The following is a 14,249-nucleotide window of genomic DNA, read 5'->3' as shown; positions in this document are numbered from 1 at the left end:
TGCCATAGGCCTTAGTTTGGGAACTGAGTATGGTAAGGTATAGTTTCCCTTACTCATAGGTATAACTGAGCAGGAAAAATAAGCTTTTTCTATGAATTTATCACCAGGGCAAAAATTATCTAAAAGAGACAAATCTTCCAAATTCTTCCTGCTTGGCACTCCTAATTTCCATTAAATTCTTGCAATCTTGTCACAACTTTTGTCTTATCCAGATGGAGTCACAGCTGACCCACTTTCTTTTCAGTCTCTTACTTTACCCGGCCTGGGTCTGCAGCCAACAATAGCCCACAGTTGGCTACTGCCAGGATATTGGACTAGGAACCATGTGTTGCCTCAAGAGAAGGGGACTGATTAATAATTATCTAATATTTCCCCTCCAAAATCAGTGGAAGGAATGGAGGCTCTTCCAAAAGATTTCAACCATCCCTGGACTGCTAAATCTCATGGCTAATGATATAAATGACAAATGATACATATGAAACAATGATAACCTGATTTCAGTCTTGTACAGCCGCTGAAAGCAGGTTAGTCTTTGATCCCTAAGCACGCTAAAACTTACTAGCCAAGTTAAGGAAGCCAAAGGTCTTCAAATACAGCAAAAGTAATTTAGTACCTCTTTTAGTCTTTTGCAAAAGAGGATTATGCTTCAAAAACTCCTGAGCCTGTCAGCCTAGGAAATAGTTTCATAATCAAGAGCCTAACAAGTGCTTCTTTAAGAAAAAAAACACAGTACAATCTCAGAAAGAGATCTCTGTCATAAGCATAGCATCAAAATACTTGGCTTTTTTTTTTTTTAATTTTACATCAGAAGCACCAGAATCACTCTTTAACAAAGCAGAAGGGCTTTTATAAGGCAGTTCAGCTGGCAATAAAAGTACCACAAACAGAAGGGGAGCCCAGGCATACAATTATTTTGTATGCAGGGTGCCTATTAAAATTCTCTTTTGTTGTCATTGTTCTGTTTTTGACACAGTTAAATTTCCTCCTTCCCCAATCCCTAATGGTTTGTTTCTCTGCATCACAGAACTTTTAAATCTTCCTTCAGTTTCATGTATTTCATTGGGTTCAAGAAATACACTGTAATGCCATGTTTTCTATATGTAGAGAGTTAAATACATTCAGTTGGAATGGTGACCTTCATTTTTCTGTGGCATATTGATCATATGCTAAAATCTTGCAGAAAATACAATGAAATGGGACTTTGCATTTTACTGAAATTTCACTCTGCTAGATTCAACTATAATAATTCTTGTAAATGTCAAAGGCTGGAAGGTTTGCAAAAGTTGTGTGTGAGCATTAATCCTTCTAGCTCAGAACTCTCTCGTTTAACTCAGGAAACTTGTGTGCAGCTAAGGTAACATAAATATATTCAGAGAAAAAACACATGTCTCTGACAGTATCCACTGTATCACTGTTGAATTTCTGTTCCTCTTTCTGCTCCTCTTTCCTTTTTCCAATGTGGTCATCCATAAATATCAAGCCATTGCACTCTAAATGTAGGAAAAGTTGTAATTCATATATAGAAAAATATTATATTTTGGTTTAAAGTGAATTATTTTTCCTGTATTCCAGCAGCATGGTGCTGTTGCATCTGTTATTTCATAATCCACACAAAACCTAAATCACATTTTTTAATTTTGCCACATTTTGAGGCTCTCTTTATTTAGATTTACATGCTCTAGTTTTGTTGAGATGGAAGCAATAAACATATCCACAAGCCCCTGTAAAAGTACAATACTAGTAGCAGATGATGTTATCCTTAAGCTCAGTATTAGGTCAGTAGTTTCAAGGAACACAAAAAATGGTCTCCTGGGAGAAGGAGCACAGGGAGGAAGAAAAGCTGACAAGCATCTTGGAAAGGCCTTCTGGCAATGCAGTGTGATTTTGATGGTAATGTCTGGGTTTATTATTGTTTTCTACCAGCAAATGCCAGCCCCAGAGGTGGGGTTTGTGGTGTCCTAAGTGAACTGGGAAAATACAGCCCTGTTGCATACAAAATTAACCATCTCTGCTCCCTCAGGACATAAAAATAGTGTTAAGAGTAGAAAAAATTAGTACAAAATAAATCTCTGCATCTTTTTCCTTTGCTGCAGTTATATAATGCTGTTCTGAAAAACATGTTGTTACAGGACTGATGGGAATCTAGAGGTCCAGATAAGTTGCTGAAGTCAAAAAAGTATAGCCTCAGCATGCATGTGCAGGGACTTTTGCTTCGTGTTTGCTTGAGGAAAATACACACAGTGCTGGCAGCTCTGGCTTCTCATCGTACTGTCAGTTGCTGAGCTGCCAAAGGCTGATTATTTCAAAGAGCAGTTACAAAATATTTTCAGATTAATCAATGCCTCCTTAAGCATCATCAGATGATCTTTGGGTTTGGTTTGGTTTGTTTTTTTTGTTTGTTTGTTTGTTTCAGCATGAAGAGTGAATACTCAGCTTAAAATGACCTGAACTGTCTGTTCCCCACTTTCAAAGGACTCAGTTACCATAGCAGGCATGCTGTGAAGACACAAAAGCAGCTATAATTATGAACAGGGGGAAATTTTGAACCTTGACATCTGATCCATACTTCCAGGAATATTTGTGTATGTAACATTCTAAGTTTCACATAATACATTGCCCAGTGGTGCAGTCACCTAGAAACATGGATTGTGCCTAAGTGATTTCTTAGAGTGATGGTGGTTCTCACATCATTGACAGTTGTAGAATTCAGAGGAGATTGTCCTTCTCTTAAAATTTCTAGCTGGTATCAAAGAAAGGAAAGCAAAATTACACACACACACACACAAAAAAATGTAAGATACCTAAATATTAGAGTCATACTACTTGATGAGAAACCCAGCCAGACTCATGGTTATCCTGCATTCACCCTCCCCAAACCGAGCTGTTGTCACTGTCTACACAAGCCAAAGTCTTCAAGAAAGTATAAGCTTTTACTCCATGTAATCGCCAATGTCCCATGGAGTTGGGTGCTAAAATATTCAATAACTTCCAATTTGTTATCACAGATTCATAGAATTGTTTGGGTTGGAAGGGACCTTCGGAAGTCATCTAGTCCAACGCCCAAATCCATTATCCATTCTGTATCATGCTAATGGTCCTCTTCTTAATGGTCTTTCTGGGAAACAACTCCATAATTATGTCAGACACAGTGACTGAGGGAAACTAGAATTGATGTTTTTAATAACTGATTGCAAGCTGTTCATCTTAAATCACCTATAGAAGAAAATCTGGAGGCGATGACCAACTTCTGCCAAATTCTAAACATTAGAGAAAACGGATTGCTTTGTAAAAGGAGCAGAGAACTTAAATGATGATAGTGCATGGGTAAAAAATAAAAATGGCAAAGTTACAGGTCACACCACTTTTATACATTCACATACCTGTACATGTGTCAGAATTTTGCAGATGGGAAACCAGTAAGGAGTCCTGTAATGCAGTGATCATCTGAAAGCATTTGTAATTACTGTCTCATGAAAGAGGGAAAATAAGACTGGATAAGATTTTGTTGGATTGAAAATTTTTCATATTAACAGTTAAGGAACTTGAATCAACTGACCAGTTCCATTATTACAGGAAAACACGTGGGGAATAATATTTTTTCACACAATGAGAGCTGTGGATGCAGCTCTGGGGAAAAAAGTATGGCTTCAGTTAGGAATGATTTCACTACATTTGAATTAAACTTGTGTTTTCAGGGTTTGCTCCTTCCTGAGCGAAACAATACCGTGAAGCAGCGTTAGGCCGCCCCCCTCAGCGGCCGATAAGACAGCAGGAACAGATCCCTCGGCGTGAGCAGGCGGCAGCAGACCACCATCTCTTCAGGACCAGTCCCACTGTCTCCCCGGCGCACGCTTTAGCTCTCAGCTGCGTGGGACGCGTTTCCCCCGTGCCCCGCGGCGTGGCGCCGGCGGGCTCTAGGACCGCGCGGGAGGCGCGGCGGAGGCGGGCGGGTTGAAGGGCTCCCACCTGCCCGCGGCCGCCCGCAGTCGCCGGTGCCGCGGGACAGGCGGTAGGGCGGGCCATGAAGGGGCCGCGGGCGCTCGCGATGTTCGGGGCGGGCAGGTACAGCATCCCGCGGCCCGTCACCAGGAACCTGGAGGACCTGGACTCGGTGCAGAGCGTCCTGTTGCACAGGTCAGTGTCGGAGACGGGGAGGTGGCTCCTGCCCTGGCCCGCCGCAAACTTCGCGGCTTGGGGCGGCTGCAGTTTCGTTCGCATGCTTGAGTGGCTCCGGTGCCCCTCGCCTTCCAACTGCTTCCCCTGGCAGAATAGCGGCCGGGTGAGAAGCGCCCCGGCCCCTTCGCCCAGGAGGAGGTAGCCGCAGCCCGGCCAGGAGCTGCCGGTCGGCGGCGCCCCGGGCAGGAGGCGGACAGTGGCGGGACGGCCGAGAACCCCCGTCTCTCCGGAGGGGCTCCCTGCGGCAGCCTTTTGTTGCTGCGGCAGGAAGGGAAAAGGGCCGTGTCCTTGTCACCCCTTACCTACCCCGAGCGCCGGGGGGCGCGGGCAGCTGAGCCGCCGTGCCCGCCGCGGGTAGAGGAAGGCGGGCAGCGGGAACTGGGGCTGCCCGCTGTGGATGCGGAGGGAAAAGAGCGGCTGTCCGCGGGACACCCACTCGCCCCGGGTTCCCATGCGTCCCGGAGAAGCGGCGGACCTGCCTGGTGCGGCCGCTGCTGAAGGGCGCCCGCCGACCTTTGCAAGGCTGCGTGCGAACCCAGAGGCTTGCCGATGGATTTCTTACACGTGTAAATGCCCTGACAGAAACTCTGTTGCATCGATTCTATAAGCATTGTGAACTTTTCTTTAAGGGGAGGGGGGGGGAATCTGTATACAGAAAAAAAAAGAAAGTATGCATACACACAAACTCAAGATGGGCACTCCAGGAGGCACACTGCATGAGAAAGAAGCAGCTATTTCCCTTGCCCTCACCAGCCCTAACGAGCAATTCTCCACAGTATTTCCTCATAAAGAAATCTTGACAATAAGATCTTATCCAATAGGCCAGTGCAGGACTTTCAAAGCCGCTCTCACTGCCATTTTCTAAGCGGCTGTCAGCCGCTTAAATGTTACAAGGGCAACACCATCCCATTCAGCGTATCCAACAGAAGCTCATCTCCAGTTGTTCTGTAAACCATTCATTTCCTAACGTGTTTTCTCAGCTTCATTGATTTATTTCCTACTGCAAAGAAAGAGTGCACTCTCTCTCAGTGCCAACTCCAAACAGATCTTGCTATGGAAACTAACAACTAATCGTCAACTCAGCATCTTTCCAGCTCAAAACATCAAACTGAATAGTCACTTGAAATCCAGTCCTGTGAACACTGAGGATGAAAACATGAAGAGCAGCAAGAAGGGCACGCTGGAATCAGCCCATACTTGCATTGCACTCAGAAGCTACTTCATAAGCAATAAATGTACTCACACGCTACCAGGGAACCCTCTGGTATCTGAAACCACATGGATGCATTTGTCAGTGACTTAACAAAAAATGTTTCATTTCAAAGTTGGATTAAAATCATGCAGCCCCGTGGTAGTGCTTATATTAGTATACTTTCACTGTAATAAGGTACTATTCATACTTGAAACATTTGCATGTTGATTGACTGTAAATAATGGTTTTCTTTCATGCTTGACATGCCTGGTATGCATAGCAGGTGATCCTTAAAAAAAAGCCTGTAGATTTAAAGTGAAGTAAAAACAGTAGGAAAAATCATACTTGAAATTACAGCTGCTTCTCATGCTGGAGGGAACTCTTAACTCTGTAAGGCTGTTTTGCAAAAGAATGAGATGGGTTGAACTAACCTTCCCGAATTCTTCATGGTTGTCCTGTTATTTTTATATTCTTTTTCTGGGATACCTTCTATGATCCGTTTTAACAGTTGCATAGAAGGAAGTTGATGCAAAAAAAATTTAAAAAGCAAGAACAGCATATTTTATTTATTGAGCGCTGCAGTGTCTTCTCACAAAATTTCTGTTCCTTTGGTTACAAAGGTAGCCTTCATTTAAGTCTGTTTATGTGTAGATATCCCAATTAAAATGACAGTCTGGTATCACTATTCAATTCATGCCACTTTGCTATGGATGGTTTCTACGCAATAATGTCAGAAAAGCTGTGAACAGAAGATTTTGTGATTAATAGTCATATTCATATCTTGATTGAAGTCACAAAATCTTATTTGTTAAGGAATGCCTAGGGAAGCATGCCTTTTGCCTCTCTTAAGCAAGGAAAGATTTTGGCAGGGTAGGGGAAAGCTGTACTGTCGTCATTAATCTTGAAAAAAGAGGAGCTTATTTGTGTCTCACAGTATTACCATGGCCTGCTTATACTGCCTACACTGTACAGAACCACCAGAAAGCTGTCAGATCCGGTTGTTAGAGAATCCTCCCAGTTTGGAGCGCTATTCAGATAGTGCAGAAGCAACACTGCAGCCTATGCTCTTCCTCACCCACTCTGGCATTTAACAGGGGGAAAACCCCTGAACCAAAAACAGGAGATTGCTGAAAAATCAAGGATCTGATATAATTCCTGGGTAGTGCATTGGCACCTCAGAGGCATAAATTGGGCACTCCTAAGCATCAAGTAGCATTTGCTTATAGCAGAGGGAGCGTTAGTTTGCCCCAGTATGTCAAAGGCATAACACTGTCTCCGTTTTCAGCCCCGTGTTGAGAAGAGCTCAATTACATCCATGATTCAGGCCCAAGACGCCTGCTGAACGTGGATCAGCAAAATCAATCTGGCTTATCATCAGCAAATCAGGGGTCCTGGTAAAATTGCCAAGATCAGGCCTAACTATACAAAACCAAACAGGACAAGAAGTTAAGAATAATCATAAACACCGATCTAAATTTCCCTGTGCTTTCCCATCTACCTGCTAGAAAAGGCTATAACTCCAGCCTTATTTCTTCTTCAGGTTGGAAAAAAAACAGCTGTCAGTGTGTAACAATGAAAACATGTTAGTAGTTTAAATTTTCAGTTACATGGACAGTGGTTGGAGTAGGGGTTTGTAAGTATCCATGCAACAGAACTAAAAAATGGAGTTATGCCCTAGTTATTTTCTTCCTTCATTAGAAAGGACCAGTATATCACTTTGGTGTGTCCTATACACTGTTCTCTTTTAACTATGATCTATTCCTGAATATAAATGTTGATCAGGGCAGACTGTTCTTATCTTTAAAGCACAACAGCTTTTGAAGAAGGTTAAGCCAAAAAAGTAACAAGGAACTCTTGTTCTGAAATGAATTTCCACACATGGAGTTAGTTCCTTGCAGGAACACCTAATCAGAACAACCTTTAGGCAAAATAGAGTGCTTTTTAATCATCCACTTTTAAATGCTTGTTAACCAGTTATCCAGTAAGGGTGAGTAGTAGTATTGATGCCAGGATGCCCTGGGGCAAATTTTACCATCTTGTTAATAACAGCAGCCTAGCTTAGAAGGCTCATGGATTCCTCGGTGAGAAGCATCAGCCCAACTAATTGGACTAAGTGTAAAGGATCTGCCAGAGAATAAATTATTTCAAATCTTTTCCTAATATTTATACACAAGAAATGAGAGAGTGTCTTCTCGAGGGATCATGTGGGAAAATCTGTGTCTTTGCTAAAATAAAATCCTGCTGTGTGAAATTTGTCTTACGATTTTTAATTGTTCCCACAGCAACAAAAATTCCACATTTATTTCAGGAAAATACTTAGGTGAATCCCAACTACTTCTCTCAGTGGACCAAAATCTTCCACCATCCTTTCCTTCGTCATAAGGCTGTCCCTATAAAAAAGCAAGTAGCATAAGACTCCCCTCCTTTTTGGGGAGCCTGTATTTCTCACTTATTGAGCAAACAACTGGAAATGATTAACCAACTCCTTAACTCAGTGAAATTTAACTTAACTAACAGGACCATCTGGCATAGACTATCACTTCGCTGCAGTAATACTTCAGTATGCTCTTTGCTGTATTAAAAGTGCTTGCAAATAAAAGCAGAATCAGGGAGGGCGGGACAGCATATCTCACCTATCTCTGTTAACTAAGTCCTGTGTTGTTCCCCTTAGAAAATCATAACTCTTTAGGCTCTTTGGGAAATGCAGTTCATGCAGACTATTTTGTTTTCACAAAGTAAGTTTTTTGGGAAGTAGGGTACTTTTAAAATGTTTTTTCCACCCGTTTTTGTGGAAGTGGTAGAAAGAATGAATTTTGGGGCATGTATATCTTGCATTCTGACAACTGGAAACAGAGATCTGTTTACCATAATTGTTTACCATGCATACTTCCTATGAAGAGGAAGGAAGAAAACCCCACAACTTATCTACTATGTCATGTTCAAAACTGAATGAAACCATACTAGAACAAATGTATTTTTTCTTCTTTAGATAGAGAATATTTTTGTCTCCTCCTTTGGCTAGGTTTGTATTCTTGAAATCCATGCCACAGTGATTTATCTGTAAAATCAGGTCTTATATAGGCACTTAGGAATGGCCACAAAATTTAATATGGGTATCTCTAACTACTCTAGTTGAAGCCTTAATCACATGGTTATGAGTCAAAAACATTCCTGTCTATTAATTCACTTGAAATCACACTTATTAACAAACATTTCCCCAACAGTTTCAAGCACAAGCATTTCATACCAGAATTCTGTGACTCCTACACAGTGCTCCAGCACTATAAAATCTCACTGCTGAAGCTGTGCAAGTATCCCACTGAGCAGAGATTAAATCCAAGCCGTTAAAAATATTCCAATAATTATTCTCCATCCCTTCCCTGATTCACTATGCATGTCCTGATAGGTTTACTGACACAGCTACACAGCAAGTTGCCTGCAGGGTTGCCATGGGTGTTGTTTTTCATGGATGTGAATAATTTAAGTCCTGAAAGCTGAGTAGTTTTTTTTTTTAATCTGTCTCTCTCGACTGTGCAGGATTTTGCATTCGTAGACTTCATGGATTGCTTTAAGGTGCCAAATCATCCAGATTGTTTGGTTCTGTCTCGCATCCTTGCCCCTCCTCCCTAACCCAACCACTCTCCTGACTAACCAAAAGTTATCTTAGTTCTCACAAGGCTTTAAATTATTATGATGGAGCATGACAGGGTACAGTATTCCACTGTTAACCGTGTGAATTGAAGAAAATTACTATTTACCTCAGGTTTCTTTCTCCAAATCAGTTTTTGATTATAAGCAATGCTCTGAGGAGCATGAGTTTCATTAATAGTCTCTTTTATGGGACTGTTGCTGAGACCTTGATATCAGACAACTAAATAAATAGTCTGTTCTCCATTATGTGTTCCATATTGAGGCACTGAAAGACTTTCAAGGGACTAGTGGGACTCAGCTGTTCGTTTTCGGGAGGTCGGGCACTTTCGAATGTGCGTGTCTCATTCGTGTCAGCCACAGGAGGAAGGCGAGCTGGTCTTTCTGCCAGGTGCTGCACCACAACTACCGTTTGCGTCCTCCCGGGTGGATGGGCGGTGCGTGCCGTGGTCGCCGTTCACCGCAGCCCGGCGCTCAGGCGCGGCGCGGGCTCTTCCCGGGGGCGACCGTTAGGGCTCCGCGCGCCCGGCGGCTCGGGGCGGGAGGCGCTTCCCGGCTTCCCCGTCTCCATGGCGGCGGGCCGGGGCCGCCAATGGGGAGGGCACGGCGCGGGTCACGTGTCCGCCCGGCGTGCGGGGCGGCGGGTGTCATGGCGTCCGGCGGGCGCGGCGCTGCCGAGAGCCCGGAGCCGTCGCGCGGAGAAGGCGCCGAGCACGCGGGCAGCGGCGGCAGCGAGAGCGGCTCGTGCGCCACCTCGCTGTCCGCGAGCTCCGAGTAAGGGCGGGCGGGGGAGGGGGCGAGGCGCCGCGTCACGGGGGCCGGGCCGGGGGGTGAGCGCCTCGGGAAAGCGGCTTCTCACTCAAGCGCCGTTAGACACTCGGGAGACCGAGGCTTCGGTGGTGCCGTGTGCCCGAGCACTGGGCGCTCCCCGCCTCGCCCTGTCCCCGCGAGTGGCTCCCGGAGGCGTTTCGCGTGGTGTATTCGCTGGCCGCGCCTCCTCGGGCTGCGCGTCCCTGCGCTCGCTGCCAGGGGCTGCGCTGCCGCAGCCCCGCACAAAACGGCAGCGTGAGCTGAGCTGGCGGGCGGGCTGTGGGCTGGGACCTGTGTCCCAGGTGCCTCGGAAAGGTGGGAAAGAGGGACTTGTCTCGCAGAGTATAAATACTTTAGCGTTGGAGATGCTGTCTTCTTATTTTAGTGGCCTGTCCTTTGGGAAATGGTAGGTCAGAAGACAGCTCTGTAATACCAATACATATTTTAAAGTCATATATGCAACCACTGGGGTTTTCATTTGTTATTTTTAAAATTTTGTATAAAAGTTTACTCTCTGCCAGTTCCCTGCATTAAAGCAACTCCGCTTGACAGTTCAAATGTGTTTTTCAAGGTCTAATAACGTTTTATTTGGCATGTTATGTTCATTAGGTAATGTGAAGAAGAAAATGTTGATGGGAGAGGTTTGAAGTGTGTTTAAGTATACTTTGTTTTGTAGTTGTCCCATACATGTGGCTTGGTGAGTGACAAAGCAGTTGGATGTACACCTACATCATTTGGTTCCCATGTTTATAAGCCAGAACTGAAGTGTAACACATTTCTGCCTGAAGCCATGCTTTTCGTATGTGTGTGTTTGCTTGGGTTTTTTTCCTCTCTTCCAATTCTTTCATCTAAAATGCCTATTTACCTGCATCAATTGTATGTGTTCAGAGGACAAATCTGTATTCTACAGTGTTCAACATAGAACGCAATGTATAATACCGGTGGATAAATTGCAATGCATCTTTTCTATCACTGTGAAGCTTTAATTTTTGGTCCAATCAGTTTCTTCTGTTGGACCTATAACACTCCAGCCTTCTGAAACAAGAGGAGGTTAAGGTGTGAAAAGGGAAGGAGAAACAGAGTAAGAGTTTTTTGAAGTAGTAGGTGCAATAGATCTGCTTGCTGTTTTAAGATAATGGCATTTGTTTCTCTATAGATCATCTGTATGTGGTGTTACTGAATTTAAGAAAGAAAAACCTTGGGAGTGGCTTTCTGAATTAAAAGTTACTGACTTCCAGAATAATCTCTGACAGCTGAAGCTGTACTACTTGCTAATAGAGCAAATGTGGACAAAGAAAGATACACCGAGGGGTGATACAAGTGCTTCATTGCCAGACCCCTATGATTTTGTGCAAGGCTTATTTTCAGACTGAGCTGTAAAATGAATGTTTGCATATACCATTGTGAAGGTAGTGTGTTTGTTTTATAGTTTTATCTGTGATAACAGAGTTTAACATTTGCTGTCACTTTCTCTGAGGGTGATGGATCAGAGCCCCCCTAGGCAGCCAAAGCTATTAAGAGGGTGGCAGCTTTGCTCATGCTGAGTTCATGCCTCAATCTGAAATGATAAGTTATCATTGTATAGGCAAGGGCTGGGAAAACTAAAGATGATGATCTTCACTTCTGTGAAGTGTCGTATGGGTGGAATTTAATCATAGAGTGCAACGAAACGTTTAACCCTTTATTTGTTGTCATCTTTAACTGCGTTTAAACAAGGCTCGTAGATGTTGCCTGTTTATTGTTTCTGAGTTTCCTTGGCTGAGAACAGTCTTCTCTTGCTTCAGAATCAGAACTTGGATCCTTCGTATCACAGAATGTTAGGGATTGGAAGGGACCTCAAAAGATCATCTAGTCCAATCCCCCTGCTGGAGCAGGAACACCTAGGTGAGGTTACACAGGAAGGCGTCCAGGCGGGTTTCTAGTATGTTTCTTCTGTACACGGACAATTTCCATTTGCATACTTTTTCACACCTTTATCCCAAAGAAGAAATATCTGTGTGGAATCAGTGAAACTGCTGTTAGAGGAATGCAGGTCTTACAGAATTTTAGATCCCTTGATTGAAGCTTCTGTTCCTGTATCAGGTTATTGTGCAAGGGCTTGTTTTGGCACTAGGGAAGATAAATGGAAATGAGGTTTTGTTTTGTTTTGTTTTTTTCTTTCTTGTTTTAAATCAGTTGTGAAACTGCAGCATTAGGGAAGAAACTCATAATCCTAGGTGCAGATTTCTTACTTCATGTTGCTTTTTCAGACCTGTGTAGGGATCTGTATTCAGACAGTGATAGTTTCTTTACAGTACACTCATGAAAATGCCTTCAAGGAGAGCAGTTAATGCCCTTGAGACACTTTTTCAGTCTCTTCTGCCTTCATCAGCTTATTTGCAGAGTGACTTTGCCATATGTGCTCTTCCTTGACAAGCCTTCTCCCTGAAATGCCTCTGTTCGAGCAGACCCAATGTAAACATCCCCTCCACCTTTTTTGTTTCCCTTGGGCTGTATAGTAGGTTCTAATAAAAATAGACAACGAAGTTGGAGAATATGAGTGCATGAACTGTTCTTACATGTCACCTTTTGAGAGATGTTGGATCAGGTAACTGACTGATCCGAACAGCCAGTAGGTGTTGTTGTCATTCTGATACTTATATTGAGTAAGAATTTTTAGAAGATGCAAACTCTGACTTACTCATGACCATAGCTACATCATGAATAGCCAAATTATCATAAATTGTGGCTATTCTTTTAAAAACATCAACTTGGGCAAAATAATAAATGCAGAGAAAGTGAATGATGTTTCTTCCTGTCTGCAACATCCATAGACTTCTTTAATCACTGGGGTTCCAGGAAGGGAATAATACCCATGTTTTTTATATTCTTTGTCCAGCCAGATTATTTCTTTAAGCCCTTAAAGGTGCTGTGGTGCAGTGTCTGTGTGTAATGTTCTCTGTTTAGCAGAACTTTGAAGCTGGATCATTTATCTGTGTATTCAAATTAGTTATTTGAGTTCATATTATCTATTTAAATAATATAGTAATACTAGTTTTAAACAAAATTTGTATCTTTAGTAAAATTAGATGGTTCTCATATAAAATGTAAGAATATATGTTAACTTTACACAGTTAATGTTAGTATTATCTAAGTCTCTGTTCTAGTTTTTCCTTGTTTGATTTTTATCAATGCAGTCTCAGATTCATAGAAAGAGAGACCTAGTGAGTCCGTGTTGTTTTACTGGGACACAAAGAATGAACCGGTCGTGTTTGTTCCTGAAAATTTTCACTACAGAACATCCCAGATGTTCCTTAGCCTCCTGACTTTTTTGTTGGTTTTGTGTGTATGTGCTCAAAACTCTCTTAACATTTAGCTTAAATATTTTAGTAAATTAAACCACTAACTACTCCTACTTCGACCGTTATTGATCCTTATCCTTCTGTAGTAATGCTGTGTGGTTCATCTTGGGGTGGGAGTGGACAATTTGGCCTGTGCCCTTTCAGCTATCATTTTTTGTTTGCATTTTTTTGTTTGTTTGGCTGATTTCCTTCAATCTCTTCCCCTTTAAAGCATGTTTATAAACTACTTACTATTCTTCTCTGTGCTCTGGGCTTGTTCCAGTGACTACATTTTTCTTAAAATGTACTATCCAAAACTGGACGTGGTTGACACGTTGCCATTGCCAAATTAGGACAAAAAATTTTTTGTGCTGTGCAGATGGTACTGTCCTGTTAATACATCCTGGAGCTGCCTTGCCTTTTCCTTGCAGCAGCTTGGTGCTACTGACTTAAACTGATCCACTCCAGCTGCTCAAACTTTTTTTATAGCAGTGCTGCCTCTTTACTTTTTTTTAATGTATTTTTGCATGTGAGCTCGAGTATGCTATTTTTAACTTGTCTTAAAAAGTGTTACCTCGATTTTGTCTTTGTTTTTTGGTTATATTGAAGTGATTTTAAAATATTTAATCTTGTCTTTCAAAGGGCTTGCAGTACAATCCTTCTTATATAAGGGAAAAACAATAGGAGAGAGCAAATAGAATGGCATTTTTTTCTCTAAGAGAAAAACCCAGCGTGCCCATGAATGTAATTACTAATTAAAACTTGCTCATGGAGGGTTTTGGGGTTGGGGTTTTGTTTGTTTCAGAAAAGGGAATATTGCCTTTTATAATGGCTGTTTTCCTGTAAGGCATTTGAAGAAACTATTCTAACATCTGGGAGGGATGCCTTGCCTGGCCATATCTGTCATTTGTCTGAGAAGAGCTCTTACCCTCATAGCAAACTTAAACTGGTTGAGCTTTCAATATTCAGGAGGCAACAGCGCTGGCTTTTGGTTGGTTTGTTCATTTTCTCCTTGCACTCTCCCTATTCCCTCCCCACTTGAATAATCAGATGCCGCTTGCGTTGCAGTCTTCCTTATCAGAGCTGTCAGTGATCGTTCGTTC

At 42.7% G+C, this 14,249-nt stretch overlaps 1 protein-coding gene across 7 annotated transcripts in view; it reads left to right on the top strand.

Moving 5' to 3' along the window:
* The first annotated feature begins 3,963 nt into the window (after positions 1-3,963).
* Positions 3,964-14,249, top strand: part of INTU (inturned planar cell polarity protein) — a 52,803-nt gene continuing 42,517 nt past the window's right edge. For 3 of the 7 annotated variants that reach the window (XR_010472411.1, XR_010472410.1, XM_065062054.1), the window contains exon 1: positions 9,630-9,790. Coding sequence is in view for 2 of the 7 variants with exons in the window: in XM_065062054.1 (XP_064918126.1) it covers positions 9,666-9,790 (125 nt within the window). In the remaining 5 variants the exon portion in view is untranslated. Of the gene's footprint in view, positions 4,135-9,629; positions 9,791-9,981; positions 10,142-11,611; positions 11,711-14,249 lie in introns of those variants that run through there. The other 4 variants (XR_010472412.1, XM_065062055.1, XM_065062057.1 and 1 more) reach the window with 4 other exon arrangements.

This window comes from Columba livia, chromosome 4, assembly GCF_036013475.1.
Source record: "Columba livia isolate bColLiv1 breed racing homer chromosome 4, bColLiv1.pat.W.v2, whole genome shotgun sequence".
Lineage (NCBI taxonomy): Eukaryota > Metazoa > Chordata > Aves > Columbiformes > Columbidae > Columba > Columba livia.
The sequence above is the reverse complement of the archived record's forward strand: the minus strand, read 5'-3'. Positions and strand labels throughout refer to the sequence as shown.